General features: G+C 41.9%; 1 protein-coding gene across 1 annotated transcript; it reads left to right on the top strand.

Annotated features, from left to right (window-relative positions):
* Window positions 1-7,942: 7,942 nt before the first annotated feature.
* Window positions 7,943-11,635, top strand: LOC143634255 (uncharacterized). Its single transcript, XM_077102393.1, has 4 exons — window positions 7,943-8,057; window positions 8,213-8,243; window positions 9,455-9,584; window positions 11,286-11,635. The coding sequence occupies exons 1-4, from the start codon at window positions 7,952-7,954 to the stop codon at window positions 11,562-11,564; spliced, it is 546 nt and encodes a 181-aa protein (XP_076958508.1). The 5' UTR covers window positions 7,943-7,951; the 3' UTR covers window positions 11,565-11,635.
* The last annotated feature ends 3,217 nt before the right edge of the window (window positions 11,636-14,852 follow it).

The following is a 14,852-nucleotide window of genomic DNA, read 5'->3' on the forward strand; positions in this document are numbered from 1 at the left end:
ACGGCATAAAGAAAAGACTCTTGGAACACAGATCCGGCTGGGTGGACGAAGTTCCACACGTCCTTTGGGCAAACAGAACGCTGAAAAAGGCCAGTACGGGAGAAACCCCGTTCAGCCTCACTTATGATACTGAAGCCATGGTCACGGTCGAAATCGGTCTACCCTCACCAAGGATCTTGATTCAGCCAGAAGACAATGATGCGGAAAGACGGTTAGACCTTATGCTAACCGAAGAACGCAGAGACTTAGCCGCAGCGCGTGAAGAGAACTACAAGCGACAAATGCAAAAGTACTACAACACGCGGGTAAAACTCTGCAACTTCAATGTAGGAGACTACATATTGCGTAACAACGAGGCTTCGAACCAAGAGCGCCCAGGAAAGCTGGCCCCGGTCTGGGAAGGACCATACATTATCAAAGAAGTTTTGGGAAATGGCGCATACCGGCTCGAAAGGCTCGATGGCACCCCCATCCCAAGAACATGGAATGGAGCTCAATTACGCAAATGTTACATGTAGATCAATTCCAAACTTGTAAAGAAAAGGCCTAGAGCCACTTCTAATGGAAATGATTCTCCTTTATCACATTGTGTTGATAGCCTTACCTTTATACTTATGAACTTCCCACACTGATATGCCGGTATTCACCGCATAAATAAGTATGGGAAGAAGTAAGTCGTTGCGTGTGGAAGGCGGCAAAACCCGCATAAACACATAAAACGGTAAAAATTTCTAAGGAAAAGATAAGGAAAACCTTCACGCAGGTCAGTTATAGGTGAAGTTTGGTCATCCCACTGAATGAAAGTGACGGTCCTACCCGCACAATCATGATAGAGGAAACTGAACATTAACCTATTGACAACCGCGTGTTGAAAGGTTAACTTATTCAAAATACTTAGAAATTTCTAAGGAAAAGATGAGGAAAACCTCCACGCAGGTCAGATATAGGTAAAGTTTAGCCATCCTACTAAGTGAAAGTGACGGTCTTACCCGCACAATCACGAAAGAGGAAGCAAAGGTTAACTTATCCAAGTACTCAAGAAATTGCTAAGTTAAACCAAAATATGCGTGAAATAAAATAAGGTTTACAAAGCAAGGTATTAACAAAAGATTTATATTCCATCAAAATTCAAGTATTACAAGAATGGCTGGGCACATGCCCGCATACAAGAGTATAAATCTATACAAAAATAAAAATCTATTCTAACAGTGGGAAGGGATCTAAAGGATCAAGCTTCAGGACCACTCCTACTTGAACCCGGACCATCAGTCGAGTGTGGCGGTTCAAGGAAAGCCTTGAGGATAGCTAGCCCATCATCAGCAGCAGTAATCTCGTTCACCTTCTCCACCACCGGATGCGGGAATGCAGCGTACTGGTTCACTGCTTGGTCATAAGCAGCTTCAGTATCCACGTCATATAGAGGGAAGTTGGAAGGCGGGATGCCCTTCTCAACAAACCCTAGACCAAGCAGGAAGCCAGCCTTTTCCCCATCCTCATGAGAAGCGTTGAGGGCTGCGCTCATGGCATCGTCATATGATGTTTTCGTAAGAACCCGATGCACAACCTACAAAGCAAAAATATATCAAAAACAGTGTAAGGAAAAGCGTAAAGAAATTGTGAAACTGCTCATACCTGAGACAACGCTTCTCGAAGAAGCCATTCCTTGGTAACCAGAGCCTCGTGGAGGGCAGCTTGAGCTTCATCACGGGCGCGTTCGGCTTCGTTCTTAGTAAGGTTGGCAAGCAACACATCTTTAGCTGCAGCCTCTTCAACGCCCTTTAGCTTACGCTCAGTATGGTCAAGCATGCCCCTCTGGTCCAAGATCTCTTGGAGCTTCTTAGCGTATTCCATGGCCAAGACATCATGAGCCTGCTGGAGCCTCTCTAATTTGGCTTCAGCTCCTCATTCTCAATGCGTAAAGGCTCAGCAACAGCTTCAGCCTTGGTGGCCCTCTCAGTTGCGTTCCGTGCAGTCTCCTTAGCCAACCGAAGCTGTTCGTTAACAGCTTGGGCAGCCTTGGAACGGGCCTCGAGCCGGGCCTGAACTTCAACCTCGAGGGCCTTGAAGGCCTTCTCCTTTTCCGCAGCAACGGCGGCAAGCCTCTTATTCTCCTCCCGGATAGCCCGCACCTGAGCCACTTCCAGGCTACGCGCCGTCTTTAACTTGTCGTTTTCACGACAAAGTAGCTCGACGCGCGGCTGCATCCGGGCAAGGAGGATTCGGAGCTCGTTGGACAGCCTACCCTCCTGGTAGCTGGCCATGGCTTCCCCCGGCGCAACGCTGGGGGCAGCGTGGCGCGCCCATTCGACGCACTCCTCAGCAGTCCGGAGGGTCGTTCCCCGGCGGATATTCCACCGAGGAGCGTACACCTCGTTGGAATCACGAACTGCAATAAAACAAAATACAGTTAGAGAAAAAAAAAATGATAAAAGGGATATAGGCCAAAATAACCCTACGCACCTGTAGGGTCGACAACAGGCCGATAGCCACCAAACCCATCACCTGAACCTAAGGGATATCCATCCAAAAGGTCAGGGAGACGGGAAGGAGGCAAGGATTGGCTAGACGCCCCAACCCCGAACGTACCTGAAGAACCGGCCGTAGTCGCCGGCGCCGGAGAAGGCATGGTGGAGGCCGCCGCGGTGGATACCAACGGAGGTGAACTCACCGGAGGTGAACTCACAACCGTGGCCGTCGCTGCGGAAGAACCCGCAGAAGAAATCACCGCCGGCTCAGTGAAGGATTCCGTGAAGATGGCACTAACAGCCGGCGGGGATGATGTTACAGTTGGAACAGTTGCCTCAACGGGATGAGCAACTGAACCAATACTGCAAACAGGCGTAGCCGCCTGGGTCATCGCCTCGGGTAGGTTGACCAAACCTACCGTCATGGGTCCAGAGCTGCTCCTTCCCGCTCCACTCTGGAATGCGGTTGCATCCACGCCTGCATGAAGACAACATATTTAAATATAATGGCGGAAAGATATGCAGTTAAAAGTAAATGAAGTTTAGACTTACGAGTCTTCTTGAGCTTGAAGGATCGGACAGGCGGGGACGAACCCGATGGAGCCGGCCTCTTCACGCCGGTCACCGTCGTTGTACTGGGCTGCCCGGAGGTGACAGCTGTCTCAACCTCCGGAACAGTGGTCTCACCACCACCAGGGTTCCCCGCCGCCTCTTCACTTTCGGTCTCCGACTCAGACCGGTTCCCCTGATCGGCAGTGGAGGCAACCTTCGCCTTGCCTTTCCCGCCAGCAGCCTTCTTCTTCCTCGCGAAGAAAGGACCATCTGCGGATTCCTCATCAGAAGATGACAAAATTAGAGGAATTCCAGCAGAGGTTTGAGCATTGAGAGGGCGAGGGTTAAATAATCTTTTACCTGGCCGCGTGGCGCTCAGTATCTCGTGGCCTGGAGGGTAGGCCTCCACAAACCGATCCGCCGTCTGCTCAAGGATGGGCAACTCGTTCTCGTCAAGAGCACGAGTACCCAACCGAGCGGGACCACCGCTCTCCCGCGGCTGCAGAAGAGACTGCAAGTTGTTTCCCTTTGAAAATAAAAAGAAAGAAATGGTTAGAACAAAAACCCTAAATTAGCAAATAGTATGAAGCATACCGTAAGGGATAGAGTTCAAACCGTATTCGAGGACGATGGGAATCTGTGGCGCCTTTGCCCCAGCATCCTTCCATACCCGGCTTATACCGAGCATCACCATCCCGGACTCCGCAAAGCGGTAAACCGGAGTCTAGATCCGGGAAATCTTGGAGAACCATTCCGCCTCCTGGTAGTTGGAGGCGTGAAGGCTGGGGAGTGCTCTCCCGTTCTTGAATGTCATCGCTATGGGGACGACACGGGCAGAGATGTAGAAGAACTCCCGCTTCCAAGACCGAAGACTGCGCTCGGTAGCACAGATCTTCAAACCCTTGATCCGGGTGACCAAGGTGTACCAGCCTTGGATGCACCTCCAGGAGTAGAAGGTCATCAGGCAGTCGACATGGGGCTCCACGCCAAGAATGAGGCACACCCATTCAAAATGGCGGATCTTGGCGATCGCCATTGGGTGTACCTCCGTCAGGTGCACACCGTGTCTTTCCAAAACACGGTATACAAACTTCGTCAATGGGAACCTGAGATTCCCGTAGACGAAGAATGCAGCATATACCCCTATCTTGCCCTTGGGGGCATCGTACACTGTCTGGTGAGGCTCAGGAAACTCAGGCTCGAACGGCTCGAGCATGAACTTCCTGACGATGTACTGATAAAGCTCGATGGGAAGAACACACTGGCATTCGCCAGCAGTGCTCTGATCGTCCTTATCAGACGTGGACGTCGGGTTCTCGGCGTACACGTCAGACTCCTCGGCGGTAGCTTCAAGATCATGAGCAGAAGACATGTTTTAGATGTAAAGAAGGAACGATTTCAGGAGAATGCTCGACAAAGGTTAGAGTATTCGCCGGAAATCGTTTAGAAGAAGAAGTGAAGGTGTGGATTAAGATGCACCCTCTCCCCCTTTATATACTCATCGCAATGAATGCGATGAATTTAATGCGGAAGAGAGAGGAAAACGAAGGTGCAATGAAACTATGACACGTGGCAAAAGCAAGCTGGCAACAGCTGTTGACAGGACGCGCGCCGTAAAGTTCGCACCCACGCGCCCAAAAACTCGCGCCCACGCGCCTGAAAAAGCGTCTGGAATGACCATATACTGTCACGTCGCCATAACTTCCTGCACATCCTGAAACTGTCAGAAGAAACCGTCGGACTACACTAACGTCCCTTCAACAGTTTGGACTGTTCTTATCCTTTCACCAACTCTTCGAATTTCAAAAATATTCAAAAAAGATTCAAAGATTCAAAAATAAGAGGGAATATACCCCCTTACCTTGGTACCCAAGAAACCGTAAGACAAGTGCGGGTACAGTGTCAAGGGGAAACCCTTCACATACCTAGCACCTGCAGGGAATTGAAGCCAAGAATACCTTGGAAGTAAAGAAACTATAAGACGAGTGTGGGTACAGTGTCAAGGCGAAACCCTTCACATACTTAGCACTTGCAGGGAATTGAAACCAAGAAGGATCTTCTGGACCGTGCTTGCGGAAAGGGAAATAGCACCTCCGCATAGCGGAAACGTTGAGAACTAGCTTGTTTGAAACTTCAAGGCGGAATTGGTGGTTTAACATAACTGATCACTATGTCCGAAACTACCAAAACCTCGTGAAGAATCTATGCAAGTGAAACTCAACGTTCCCGATGTGCGAAGGGGTCAAACACCTACCCGCATCACAACCAAAGATCAAGCAGAAAAATCGGGAATTTCTGTGTGACATTAGGAAAACCGCGGGAAGAATCCCCACGGAAAATCTTAAAACAAAAACCCTTTTCAAAACCCCTTGCTTAAGTCCAAAAGTTCACCTCACTTATTAACGATTCATGAGAAGAACATTGGACTGGGGGGACTTGAAGAGGTAGGTCCCAGCAGAGCCCAGTTGGACCCGCAAGACTCACCTTGAAGAGGGACGTCTGCGCAAGGACCAACTAGTTCCGCAGGACCCACCATGCTCAGAAATGAAAACCTTACGCGCAGTACGCCAGCTGTTCCCGCAGGAAAAGCCTCCCAATGGTGAAGTACCCCGCCTGTTCCCGCAGCTGCGGATACAAGCCATCAGGGAAGGCTACCCGCACTAACAGCAAGGCTACACGCACAAGGCACTAACTCTCAATAATTCAGTAGTCACCTGAAGGAATGAGCAAGGCGGGAATACTCCCGCCCAAATGAGCCAGTCCGTACGCTTCTGGAAGATCTTTTGTACTATACCTGCCAAGGTATGGACAAAATAGACAAGATCTGACCAAAGCAGCCCATGAACCAATCACAGGGTGACAGCTCACCGACAACAGTACGAGGAGGAGCACACTCTAGTACAAAATGTCACTATTAGCCGCTGCCTACTCACCAACCCTTGTCGTGGCACGCACATAGCCTGCAGTTGGTGGAAAAGGAATAGTACACAGCCGGCCATGTCACTATCAGCCGCTGCCTACCCACCAACCATCAGCATGGCACGTGCGTAGCCCACAGTTGGTAGAAAAGGAATATTATACAGCTGGCTGTACCTGCTTGGAAACCTACCTTCGGCTATAAATACTCCAACACCTTGGAACGGTATCATCATCTTATCTTCTCTAGCAATCTCTCTCAATATATACACTTATATTCAGAGCAATCTAGTCTGATTCTCACGCCGGAGGGTGGTCACAAGGAGGAACCCCCCCTTCTCAGTGACGAGCTCACGGTGTCTGTTTTGCAGGTCATTAGAAGAATAACCATCTTTGCCGGACCTAACCCTCGTGGGAAACATCTACTTAACCCCCAGATTATCCGTAATCTGCCGGGGTCACATAGTGTTTCTTCACTTTTGTATTTTTGTACTAATAAATTTACTAAATTATTCTTCATACTTTTATAATCATTTTATATCATTATCGTCATTTATGGTGATTTTAATGAACGTAATATTTTAAAGGTACGTAATTTATTTTAATTTTAGCGTTATTTTGAACGGTCAAATCATACTAAACATGCTCCTAAATATGTAATATCGTTCACAAAATGACTAGAACTCTCAACAACTTAAGGATGAACACTCCTTTACACATTGATGGTGCTAGTTTAGTACGTTACACCACTTTCACATGTATTCCTACAATCAACATTTTAATTATGCGGATCATATGAAAAACTTAAACTTGATAGGAAACCTGAAAGCATTTGGTGCTGGTGAATTTGGTGACATAATATCTTTATAGGACAACTTGGACCTACAAAATAAAATGAATATCATAACAAACATCAATAAATGTTAGAATGTGTGGAGTACATATTCGTTCAAATACTACAATGATTTCGGATTTTCAGACAGTAATTAAAAACCCTCTAAGGTTATAAGGAACAACATTTCATGATATGTAAGAAGTTGCAAGAGAAAATGGCATTATCTTTAATTCTTAGTGCTATCTTAATATAATCCGTAGTCAGTTTATTTTTGGTAGTAACAATATTCAATACTAATTACAAATTAGTGGTCACTATTTATGTAGTTTCTAATGAGATCTCACAAATCGTCATGTCATTTTACAAAGGGTTTCAACATTTCGACAAAAACATTACCGTGGTTGAACTTCTATATAAAAAAATTCATTTGGTATGTTAAACATACGAGCTAAAACTTCGATTTCACATTGAATCCATTCTCGTTCTTTTTAGAAATTAATTACCGATTTCATGCACATGCAAAATACTTCTATAAAAATGCATACCAGTAATTCAAGAAAACTAAAACTATTAAACATTTTAAAGATACGAAACCTACATTTGGGATCGTTTTCAGGTATGGTACTATGCATAGGATTATAAACCTTTTTTCGAGTTTGGTACATTGTTCGGTATTAATAAGTGATACCCTATAACTTATGCCGAGGGCCTGAGGCCCAAATTTATGTTATGATTGTATGATATAGGATATATAAGAATTTAATCACCAAAACACAAATTATTATCATCTCTAGGTATGTTTATAATGTCGTTTTATGTGTTAAATTATCCATTTAAAAGAAAGATACTTTTTTATAACTACTTTATCCATTTGGTGACCTTTGATTTGCAATTGTGCATGCCCACATGAGCCACCTGAACCGTGTGCCGACATCCAGCTTCTTCTTTATGCACCACCACCACCACATTTATAAATTATAAATTATAAATTACAAAAACGAATCTCGTCACACCACCTTTATATAATAAACGTACACTAGCCCTTTATCACTGACGTGTATTAACATCTTTCTGACTCAATCACAAACCTTTTGACCTCACTCAAATCATCACTTTATATTATTAACTTCCCCTTAAAACCTTCATCAACACTTCCAATTTCAAATCACACAAGTTAAACTTCATGGCCATCAAACATGTTCGAGGCTTCCGAATCCGCCTAAAGCTTGTTAAACTCATCAAATGGCCAAGTTGTACGGACAAAGCCATGACAACAAGGGTGTTCAAGAGTACCTAAAAGAGCTCTTTTTTATTAAACCGGGGGGTTCGGGTTATACTCGGATCAATGGGAAAAGTCAGGTGCCGAAGATTTTTTTCGTGAATTAGGTGGGTTAGAAAAGAAAAAGTGCTTTTAGGTATTAGATTTGAATTTAAGTGCTTTTAGGTAATCCTCCATCTGAGATGGAGGATTACAGGTACACGTAAGCAACTTCTCCACCTGTGTATCCAAGTAGGATGGCTAATCCAACGTGGAATCCTCTATCTGAGATAGAGGATTACGTACACTCAATTTACCATCTTTCACCGTGAACTTACCACCCTATGTAATTTCATTTTTTTAACTCTTGACACTTGTCTTCGTATTCGTCTGATTCAACATCTGATGGTTGGAATTCACTTTCTTCGGTGTTATCAGTAATGTAACCTTTAATGTAATGACAACACACTACTAGAAAAAAGGCCTTCCTTGACATGCGTACAATGACACGCGTCGATTTATGACACGCAATTGTGCAAGTCATTAAAATGAAGTCATAATATTTGAAAATTAGATGATTTACGACACTCATTTTTGTGTGTCATTGAACCAGTGTCATAAATAAAAAAAAGGTATGCGTGTCACGCATGCGAGTCATCTTTTATTCAAAATAAAAAATATATAATTCCAAAAAATATGGTCATATATTTGACCTAATTATTAAAATTTAAAACCCACATCTCTCTCTCTCTCTCAAAACATAACACCAAGACCCTTCTCTCAAAACCCAAAACCACCACGGACGCCGACACCACCACAGGCCATAAACACTGTGACATTCCGACACCACCACCACCATCGGAGCAGCAATGATGACGCCACAACAGCAGCTACAGAAGAGCAAATAACAGGAATTGGACTTATTAACGTCCGTGTCGGAGAGGTTTTGGTGGCCGTACAAACGGAACGGGAGCAAAATTTCGAGCTCCGGCAGGGTTTAGGGGAAGGAAATGGAGGCAAGACTAAAAGGGATATCGATGGGAGGTGACGTGTCGTTGTTGGCTTCCACCAGTGGCCAGAGACCCGACCCGATTGTGTTCGAAGAGGAGAATGAACCCAAAGAGCGGGATGGAACCCGGTGTGCTTACTAAAGGATTTTTTTTTTTTTTTTGAATGATTTCAACTTCTTGGAGGTATATGCCTTCAATTTTACCTTGCTCTACTTTTAATTGTCTAGGGTATAATGGGGTGTTATATAATTGAAACATAATTGAATTGTTATATAATACTAATAATAATAATCTGTTATTTAATGTGAACATAATTGAACTGAGCTCGAGCCGAGCTTTGAACTGAACCCTAAACATAATCTGAACTGACTTACATAATTGTTTAAAGTTTTTTATATAATTGATACAAAAAATCAAGACGAGCTGACAACGAGCTTCAAATAAAGCTATTTTACTTGTCGAGCCCGAGCTCAATGGGAAGCTCGTTGAGGCTTTACGAGCCATGTGTATTAACTACTGAGCTCGAGCCGAGCTTTGGGTCGTTTATGGTACTACGCAAGCTCCTATAACCTGTATGCCAATAAAGCCTTTAAGACGAACGCAAGTACTTCAAGCAAAGGAGAGTAGATAGCAGAGTCAAAAAGGATTTCTATGAATGTGACTACCGCACTGTTATAACCAACGTGAAACTAAGGTAAAGACTGATTCTGGTTATATTTTTCAATTTAAACTATATACAAAGTATATATATAAAATTCCAAAATTACCCCTAAACTTTCTTCTTTTTCATCAACTCATATTAGTCCAACCATACGACTATAATTATTATAATCAGCTGATAACAATCAGTTTAATGTATACTTTATGGCAATTATATTATGAAAACCGACCAAGCTGCCCATGGTGTTCTAAATGACTTACGAAAACTGACCAAGCTGCCCATGTAGTTTGTTTTATCTGTTCATATTAGTTTGGCTATGTGACTAAAAATATAAGTCTGATATCAAGTGGCATTAATTAGTTATAGCATATGACAAAAAACCAAAACAAAATCAATGGGTTGGTTTCGGTTTTAAATAACCAATAACCGTAATTATAAGTCTGGTATCTTTGTTTATTTTCATCTTAGGTTGGGGGAGGCAAATACGAATACACGCATGTGGATTTCGATGCGGTTCGAGAAGAATGATCTGCTTATACGACGAAGTTTATATTTCGTTAGTGATATTAGTGATATGTATGATATTAAATATTAACCGATACTTTTGTTAACTTGGGGAATATATGTAATATTTTGATTTAGCATGTTTAATTTAGAAATGTAATGCGTAGTTTTGTTTCTATATTTTTAGTAATTAATGTAAATATTAGTAATTATAAAAAACAATTTTTTTTAAAAAAAAGTTATACTATGACACGCATATATGCATGTCGTTAACGGGTGTCGTAAACATCAGTTTTGAAAGCGCGTTATAAATGCATGTCAAAAAGGCGTGTCACAAATGAGTGTCATTAATGCGTGTCAATAAATATGACATGCAAAAGCGTGTCATGTTTAATTTATGACTGGGCACGCGCATTTGCGTGTCATAAGTACCCATTAATGACACGCAATGCGTGTCATTGAAAGCCCGTTTTCTAGTAGTGACAATATTTAACATATATATAAAAGTGACAACAACAATAATAATATTAATACCTTCAGAGTCATAAAAGCCATCATTTTCATCATCATCAACATTCTCATCATTATAAGAAGGTTGTTGTTCAATACTTGTTTGAGATGAGAAGGCTTCTAAATGGTATAATGATGATGCAAGCTCTAGCATAGGAGACTGTATTGTATTAGATTGTTGTGCTGAGGGTTGAAATCCTTCAGCTTCATAAGGTACTGAAAAGCCTCGTAGAAGATCTATACAACTAGTTTGTTGAAATGGAACTAACAAGTGCCATTTGACGTTGAATCAGACGAATACGAAGACAAGTGTCAAGAGTTAAAAAAATGAAATTACATAGGGTGGTAAGTCCACGGTGAAAGATGGTAAATTGAGTGTACGTAATCCTCTATCTCAGATAGAGGATTCCACGTTGGATTACGTAATCCTCTATCTCAGATAGAGGATTCCACGTTGGATTAGCCATCCGACTTGGATACACAGGTGGAGAAGTTGCTTACGTGTACCTGTAATCCTCCATCTCAGATGGAGGATTACCTAAAAGCACTTAAATTCAAATCCAATACCTAAAAGCACTTTTTTTTTGCTAACCCACCTAATTCACGAAAAAAATCGGTGCCGAAAGGGCATTTAGCGGTGTATATTGGTGAAGAAGAGGGTAATGTTTGTAGGGTTTTGGTGCCGGTGATTTATTTTAATCATCCGCTTTTTGGTGAATTGTTGAGAGAAGCTGAGAAGGTTTATGGACATGATCACTGCGGTGGGATTCATGTACCGTGCCGGTTATCCGAGTTTGAAGATGTACAAAGTAGGATTTGTGCTGCTGGTGGTTCATGGCGGAGCTGGTTGTAGGTTTTTATAGAGTATTATTGTTTTTTGATGTTTTCTTGTTATTTTTGTCTTCCTTTGTACGTTAGCCTTGTTGGGACATGTAAATACAATTTCGAGTTTATCTAGTTTTAATAATCGTCTGATATACGATTATCTTCCTTAATCAAGGTATTTTCTTTTAATTTTTATAGATATAAAGCAATATGTGCAAAAAATGATAGATTAAGAGTGACAAATTAGTAAAAGTAGCAACTAGTAAGTAGTAACTATGCAAATCCTGCAAAAGAATAAAAAGGATTAATTGACCATTCTAAAAAGAAAAGTTGATAGATTCATATCATACAAAGGAGGTATTATTATGCCATTCTTAAATAAATGATTAATTTCCCATTCTCCAATCTTTTCAATTTGATTTCTATAATGTTGATCTAAATATATAAATTTATATTTGTTAACTGGGAACGAGATAAGAGACAAAAACAATTAAAAATGCACTAATTACAAAAGGAAAATATAAAAGAAATAAAGAAAAGATCATTTAAACATCCGCTGTATGAATTGTTATAACGTACGAAGTATTACTCATATTCTAAAATGAACATTGAATCGGTCGGCCATGCACATCATTACATGAGTTATGCGTGTATAAGTTAGGTAGATGTCTTTGACATGAATAAATATATAGGTCAAGTTCGAATTTATCTATTCAACCCAGAACCCTTCAACCGATCTAACCATGCATTAACTTTCAACATGCGAACCTACCATGATCAAGGCCCCTGATTTATCATTCTTGTGGAATACAACTTTCATGAAATGTGTCCTATAAGTTTAGGTAGGTCACCCAAATGCTTAACATTTTAGGTCACTCTAATAGTTAGCATGTGAGAGGACGAATTATAGCGTGTCATGGCTCCAAGTATTTATAATATCTTGTGCGCGAAAAATGGTTAGTCTCGTTTCAATATTAATTACGCTTTCAGTTAACTTTATACTTCATCAAACGAAGGAAGTTGCGTACTAACATCAAAATGCTATAGGGTATATCACATCAGGAAAAATTCTAGTTTATGATTGTTAAAGAAAATGCATACTATCATTTTCATTTAGTATAAAATTAATGAATTGAAAATCTATGGGTTTAATATTATTGTTATTAATAGTTTTAAAATTATTTTTTATATTATTATAGCTATATATCGCATAAAACATAATAATGCATTTAAGTCTATTAGATTTTTTGTCTATCAGCCTATGTACAGGTTAGCAAACATGGATTATTTGTACTTTTTGATAAAACTATTTGAATAAATTAACAGAATTGATTAAAGGTACCTTTTGATATTCGTCCGATATAAATTTTAAATTCACCATGTTCGGATCGGAGTAAGTGATGGAAGCTGTTTAATATTTTATCAAGTACGGAAATCATAAAGGGCCCAGAAACAACGGGCTGGGCCAATTACGGGTAGTCGATTTCAAACATGAAAGATTTGTACGAAAACAACCGGGCCAATAAAAGACCAGGCTAGGGTAGCAGCCCATCCTTTGTGGTAAGTGTGTAACAGGGTAGAGGTGCACAAATCGGGTTTTCTAAATACCCAAGTTCGGGTATTGAACCGGGTTCGGGTATGACCGGGTACGGGTATGACCGGGTATTGGTAATAATCGGGTCGGGTTCGGGTTGGGTATTGTCTCTAAAAACCATACCCTATGCATCGGGTTCGGGTCGGGTATAGAACCGGGTATTTCAATACCCTATTATCGGGTATTGAAAAAACTCTATTTACGGGTTTTTTCGGGTTTTTTTCCGGTATTTTTTATATATATTGGATTTTTTAAAAGTTTACACTTTTTAGGGGTATTATTCGGGTATTTTTAAGGTATTTTTCGGGTATACATCGGGTTCTTGAAATACCCGGTTTCGGGTATTGGAAAACCTTGGTTCCGGGTTCGGGTATTACCGGGTATAAATCGGGTTTTCGGGTATTACAGGGTACAAATCAGGTCCGGTTCGGGTTCAGGTTTTAGTGCCAAAATGCATACCCTATTCGTACCCTACGGGTAGGGTCGGGTTCGGGTTCGGGTATTAAAAACCCGGGTATTAGAAAAACCGGTTCCGGGTATTTATTTCGGGTCCGGTTCCGGGTTCGGGTTTTTTGTGCACCTCTAGGGTACTCAGCCGATCAAAGGAATCAAATCGGTTTGAAACTGATTATACAAAAACAAGTTTGAAACCTCTAAAAACCTTAGTGATGACTAAGCATCCTTATCTTCAAAAGTTTAGTTTTAAGATCGGATGTTGCCTGCATGGATAGATTATTTCGGGTTTATTCCCTGGCGAGATTAGCAGGCCTGTGACGGGAGTTAAACTCCTGGGGGAGCGGTTAGTCGGGATGTAGGGTTTATTCGGTCTTTAGCAACTAAAAGAGCTTTGAGAGCGGTTGAACTTATGAAACGCCTGCCGGACCTGAGAGACCCCCAAAGTGAGCTCCTTTGTTGCGCTCGTGCATGGGGGTTGCTAAGTTAGTGTTGGGGCTCTGGACCTGTCAGCCTGAACATGTCAAAGAGGTTGTGTCCATGTTTGATGCGGGCCTGCGGGGGGCAATTGAAGATATTGTTGTGTGTGGAGGACCGCATTTTAGGGACCTCCAGTGAAGGTTGGCTTCCTTCCCTATGCGTTGTGGAGACTTAGGAATTTTCTCGGACGAGGATGTCTCCGCATATGCCTTTGTGGCTTCCAGGTCCCAATCGTGGTTACGGCCTGAGTTGCCGGTGCGACGGTTACGGTTGATAAGGCAGGAAGAAGACATGCTACAATGACGACACGTGAAAAATTTATTATGTCTTGGAAAAAAAAATTGTATAACTATGTGAAATTTCAAGTTTTGTGAAAATTCATGAGAATACAAAATAAAATTTTAATAACCTTAACTTAGAGTATTGATGAAATTGATAATTTGAGAAAATATGCATTCTTAACAAAATAAAAAAAAATTTAGGGAAAAATCTCATCATTGATTTAAGAGTGTGATCGTCACATGACCACGTTTGATAAAATTAGGGTAGTAGATTCGGGTACGTTTGGTGTGATATGTTTTAGCCTAATAAGTTCCACACCCTTACCGAACACTCCAGGAAGGCAACCGGGTCTCGCGGTTGGTTGAGATTTATGCGCATTGCACTTCCTTAGGCTCGCAAGCCTTGGTGTCAAGGATTCGGTAAACAAGTGTGTCCCTCTTACAATTACTACCTATCCATCCCACGAATCATTCTCAAGGAGAGGGGAGCAAAAAGGTGGGATTTCTT

The sequence above is a fragment of the Bidens hawaiensis genome, unplaced genomic scaffold (assembly GCF_021521415.1).
Source record: "Bidens hawaiensis isolate Kalapana, Puna unplaced genomic scaffold, B.hawaiensis_p1.1 tig00007038_1, whole genome shotgun sequence".
In the NCBI taxonomy this organism is placed as follows: Eukaryota; Viridiplantae; Streptophyta; class Magnoliopsida; order Asterales; family Asteraceae; genus Bidens; species Bidens hawaiensis.